General features: G+C 31.5%; 1 protein-coding gene across 1 annotated transcript; it reads left to right on the plus strand.

The window, feature by feature from the left end:
- Positions 1 to 2,418: 2,418 nt before the first annotated feature.
- Positions 2,419 to 4,940, plus strand: LOC144550942 (small ribosomal subunit protein eS27-like). The gene is made up of 4 exons (XM_078298700.1): positions 2,419 to 2,542; positions 2,625 to 2,726; positions 3,413 to 3,441; positions 4,561 to 4,940. Exons 1-4 carry the CDS (start codon positions 2,540 to 2,542, stop codon positions 4,685 to 4,687), a joined length of 261 nt encoding a protein of 86 aa, XP_078154826.1. The 5' UTR covers positions 2,419 to 2,539; the 3' UTR covers positions 4,688 to 4,940.
- The last annotated feature ends 1,060 nt before the right edge of the window (positions 4,941 to 6,000 follow it).

The following is a 6,000-nucleotide window of genomic DNA, read 5'->3' on the forward strand; positions in this document are numbered from 1 at the left end:
GCTGATTAGTCGTTGGCGGTGACCAAATTGTCATGAATTTTTTCTGACTAATCAGATGATTGTTTTCAAATATGATCGATTATTTATGATTATTCCTGATTAATTGCTTGGCGGTACCTTATTCATCCGATGATCACATACCGTTATTTACAACACTGGTGAAAGATCATAAATTCGAAACCCACAAAGTAATTAAAGTCACACATAAATCTGCAATGGTATGGACACTCAAAATCACACCAAGGTTTAAAGTATTCGGATGGCTACTGTTGAACAACAGAGTATTAACACAGGATAGGCTAAAGATAAGAGGATACAACATAGCAACGATATGTTACATGTGTAGGGCAGCAGAAGAAACAGCCTATCATCTATTCTACCAATGCGGGGTCACTCGGGATATCTGGCAGCAAATCTCAGCCTCTCTACAGGTAAACACAGGAGGCTTCAATTACAAAACCATGCTCACTGATGAAAACATTCAGGTAAGGACAAGAGAGATAGGACTGACAACACTCTTCGTTATTTGGAGAGAGAGATGCAACAGGATTTTCAGCAACAAAGTGAAACCAATCAGTTCAACAGTACAAGAAGTGCAGTGGCAGTGGGCTATAAATTGCAAAGGAAGAACATGTCACAACGAATAAAAAATTAAACACAAGGCACACGGTGCCAGGATAGCTGTAGTCTTCTAGTTTTTACTCTTTAAAACTTTATTTTCATGTTTTTATCTTTGCAACTTTTGCAAATTGTTTTTCATATTTAATTTCGCATCCACGGTCTCTACTTTAGAGACCCACAGACATGTAACCACCCATGTTCAATACAAAAACGAGAGCTAGACTCGCGTTCTATTTCTCACAAAGTAATTAAATCCTCTATAATAATATACATAGAGATTTAAAAATATATTAGATGACTTACTTCCAACTCATAATTAAAAAAAAAAAATGTCACATACATCTATCTCTCTACAAGAGTGCGAAGGGTTCTTTTTCAATTTTTGCACGCCAAGCACTTTATAAGTTAATCCCTTTATTAATTATTTTTCTAAACCAGTCATTGTTTTATCAATTTAGATGGCTCTCCAAATAATCATCTGTTCTGTTATTATTCTTTAACTTCGATTTATCTCAAAACAAACATGAATAAATAAATAAATTATAAAAAAAATAATAGATGGATAAACAACTTACAACTGTGTCAATAAACAATGCGTTGACATTACTACGTTTCTTTCATCAAGAAACAAAAATGCAAATATCTTAGATGATGGTGGAATGAAAAAAATGTCGCTTAATTTACTTCATTTGTAAATTAATGATGTTTGATACTGCAAAAAGTAAAATTTAATAGTAGAGACCATTACATAGAAAGAAAATTAAAAACCTCCAATCTATCGTATTACGATTTTAATGCACTAACAACACATCATGCCATACACAAAAATGAAGAACCAATCTTTGATCTAATGATAAGTATGTAGAAGATCGCAGACCAAAATTCAAATGAAAAAAATCTCTTGTAGATATTAAATAATTAGGTGACTTAACCATTAACTTTTACTAAAAAAAATATATACAAAAACAATCTTTCATATATCTCACATTTATCATTTCACCCTTACAAGTTTTGAAATTATTACTTCTTAAAATTTTAAATTTGGTTCTTGAAAGTTATTATACTGGTTGATAGCTACTTCTTAAAGTGTTCATACAAAGATCATATTGAGCTAGGGGTAAAAACAAATCGGCTAGTGATAAAATTATATTTATATCAGATTGGATATTTATTAAAAAAATAAACAAAAATTATTTTGAAAATATCAAAGTTTATAGAATTTATCTAATTATAATGGTGAATAATATATTTTTTTATAATATATATTTATTGTTTGAATAATTAAAATTTAAAACTGTATCTGTATCAGTACGGATATTCCGAGATCAGATATATGTATTTAATTTTCGAGTAGGTATTTAATATTACCCGCTACATGTGTGTATTATGTTTAAACAAAGTTAATAAAACTATTTTCGTGTTATTATTATTTTCATATCATCTATTTATTGCCTTGTTGGCAAACCTTAATGCACCTTGGCTCTTTTAAATTTAATGAACCTCAACCGTCTGATTAGAATTGGAGCTAATCTGGTCCATGCTTATGACGCACGAACTCTAATATTCTTTAATATTAGTGTGGATCTCAATCGGACGGTCCAGATCTATTAACAGACGTTCCGAGAGGATACGAATTCATGTAATCGGGGGTTAATAGACCGAAAACCGACTTATGCTCCGATGATCTTGTTTCTCTGATATGGGGCCCCACGAATGGATTGCCCAACAGGAACGGGTGAGATCATCTCGCTTATTTTACTTCAACGGTTGGTATTCATCTGCTCCAAGTCTCGTAACTATATATTGCGACTGTGTTTTATGAGGGTTTATCGCCTCTTTTTTTTTCCTTCTGGTGCCGCCATTGGATACCGCTTCTAGGGTTTTCACAACCTTGTTTGATCGCAATTCCTGCGACACGATGGTGAGAATGAATTCTAGCTTTGTTGATCTTGGTTGATTGTTTACGTAATTAGGTCTAATTAAGTTTCTGTTTATCCTTTTAGGTTCTACAAAACGATATCGATCTTTTAAACCCGCCTACTGAGTTGGAAAAGTTGAAGCACAAGAAGAAGAGGCTTCTTCAATCTCCTAACTCGTTTTTCATGGTAAGTCCAAATGATAATTCGATGTTTGTTCGACATTGATTTAGGTTCTTGATATCTGGTTCGATAATATGAATATCAATGATTATACTATGTTATATCTTAGTTTCCCTCATAATAATTGTCTGTAATTAAGGGCTCTGTATTTAAATTTCACCACAAACCAACTATCCCGACTTTGTATTTAGTAGGCATTTATGGATTTGTCTCAAAAATTGCAAACTCAATGTAGGTGATTCTAGGAAAGCTTCCTTATATGTTTATTATTATACTATCAACAAGTACAAATTGATTCTATGACTGACTTTTGATATTTCTGACATCCCATTTGGCACCCCAATAATGTGTAATGTATTTTGGGAATAATATGATTTCTCAATTGTTACATTGACTTGTCTCAATTATTAGATGGACATACAACTTGGTTTATTGTTGAGTAAGATGTTCAATATTCAATATTGCAAGTGACACAAAATAATTTTAAAATTTTGAAGAATTGAGTTCGACAATATGGACAGGTGCTGTACTGCACATCAGTCTTTTTTGGATACCTTAAGAATATTCATAGCCTATGCAGATTTTATTTTATCAGCTTTTGTTTAATTTGAGTTTTTTATAACAATGTATTTCTGTATGTACAAGAGAATATGATCATAGTTCTTTCTAATGTGTGTATGTTTTCATCGCAGGATGTGAAATGTGCAGGCTGTTTCAATATGTAAGTTTTCTCCCAAGTCCTAGGTTAATTATTTTTTTTTATTATAGTTTGTCTTTTATATTTATGAATTCCTATTGTAACAAAAATGGAATATTTCAATTGATTTTTTAACTTAGTATCAAAATTTTGGAAACCTTTAAAAGCCTGTTAAACCTACTAAAAGAAAGGGGGAATGTCATGTATACCCTTCAAAAACCTCAAAATCACACATTTCCCCATCTAAAATTCATAATAGAGGAGGGATCCAATACCTCATCATACCTCATATTTTATATCTTCATCTTCAAAGTCCAAACTGTTGATCCGAACTGCTCAATATGATATTTATACTAAAATATGCATAGGGATGAAATTTTATCATATTTAGAAATTTTTTACTATTTTTTAAGATATGTACAAAATTACTGTTTTTGGACCGTTAAAAAAACTGATTTTCTACCCATCTTAAAAAATAGTAAAAAAAATTCCAAAAATTATAAAATTTTATCCCCAATCATGTTGAACGGTTTGGATTGATAATTTAGATTTTGAAAATGAAGATAGAACATATGAGGTATGATGAGGTATAGAAGACAAGAGGCATTAGAACCCTCCTCTAATAGAGTATCATATATGCCCTTATTTAAGAAAAATATCAGTTGGTTGGTTTCTGAGGACAAATGACTCAATTCTCTACTTCTGATGCATACACAAGCATATACCTAAATGTCACCGTATATACATCAGAAGTAGGCACATTAACCATTTTAAGAAAGGGTAAAATAGGTATACATGATATTTTTCTTAAATATGATACAATTTTCTATTTTTTTAATAAAGGGTGTATTAGGTATTTTGTTAATTTAATACAAGTTTTACAAGAAAAGTCAATAAAATGGGTAAATTTATGAATTTTATAAATTTAGAAGGGGAAATACGTAATTTTGAAGCTTTTGAGGGGGTATATGTGAAATTCCCCTGAAAAAATATGTTATGTTTTTCATCAATTACATTTTATAAACAAGGAGAACACCCAGCCTTTTGTAAAAATTTGCATGTGTCACTGGTGATTTTCTTTCCTGTTTATATACTCTGATCTGATCTGATCTGACGTATTATTCATGTGATGTGAAAATGCAGAACTACAGTATTTAGCCACTCACAAACAGTAGTGGTTTGCGGCAATTGTCAGTCGGTGCTGTGCCAGCCAACTGGTGGTAAAGCTCGCCTAACCGAGGGCTGTTCCTTCCGCCGGAAGGCCGACTAAAACTTTTGCCATTTGAAGAGTTTCCTGTCTCTCTCGCTCTCTTTTTTGAAGAGTTTGTTGGATCCTTGTTGATGATGTGCGACTGTGACTCTTTTTTCTTTATAATTTATGTTTGATCACGGTTGTTTGGCCTTTCCTTGTGGTGGTTTGATCATAGCTGTTCAACTTTGAGAGAATCTTGTTTATGTAGTAATTAATTTAGTCGCTGTTTCTTGTATATTAATTGCTTATTTGGCATCCTTGTGCTGCTGCTTTCTTGTTTGTGAGAGTTGCTATTTTTCCTTGCATTTTCATAGGAAATTGCATAGGTTGCTTGATACAAGTTTGTGGGCCCAACCCAACATATGTGAGATCTCTCTTTCCTGAGCTTCATCTAAATTGTCAATTGCCAAGTCAAGTTGAGAGCCATTGGCTGATAGGCGTTGTCAGATTTGAATCCAATAAAATCAGAAATTGAAGTCGGCAGGGCTCTATCATAATAGAAGTTGCCCCTACAAACCTAGTGGTTGGTCTTCTTGATGCGGTTGCACATGGAAATGATTTGATTCTGTAATAAAATAAAATTAGATAAGCATTTGTTGCCGCAGAGAGGAGTATACATGAATTTTTTTCATAAACCATAATTGAAAAATGGATTCTTAGGGAACCAATATGATTACAACTTTTTTTTCAAAAACCATAAGAACCGTGAAAACCTCACGGTCTGGCATTTTTTTTTTTTTTCCAGACCGTGTGCTTCTCACGGTCTTGCCAAATTTTTTTTTTTTTTTTTTTTAAAAAAACAGATTTTTTTTTTCAGACCGTGGGGTTCCCACGGTCTCAATTTTTTTTTTTTTTTTTTTTTTTTATAAAACATAATTTTTTTTTTTTGTATTAAAATATTAGAAATGTTGAATATGTTTCTTTGAAAATAGATGAAATACAATATAATTTGATTTATTAGAAATACTGCAATAAATAACCCAGATCAATATTTTTCAGGTCGGATTTTTCGCGGCTGTAAGAAAAATTAATATATTTATTTCTGTGTTATTAGAAAAAAATAAAAATGCTTAGATTCTGAGTTATTGATCCCGGTTCAAAAGTCATTTCTAGGTAATCTATAAAATATTGTGATCTTTCTAGTAAATTTAATTTATGAAAAGTTGTATATATTTTTGAAAATAATAATAACTTTTAAGTTATTTAATAATTGTTATTCAAAAAGAATTCTCAAAATAGATATAACTTTTTATAAATTAAATGTCCTAGAGGGATCACAATATTTTCTGGATTACCTAGAAGTGACTTTTGAACCGGGATCAATAACTCAG

The sequence above is a fragment of the Carex rostrata genome, chromosome 3 (genome assembly GCF_964058835.1).
Source record: "Carex rostrata chromosome 3, lpCarRost1.2, whole genome shotgun sequence".
Classification (NCBI taxonomy): Eukaryota; Viridiplantae; Streptophyta; class Magnoliopsida; order Poales; family Cyperaceae; genus Carex; species Carex rostrata.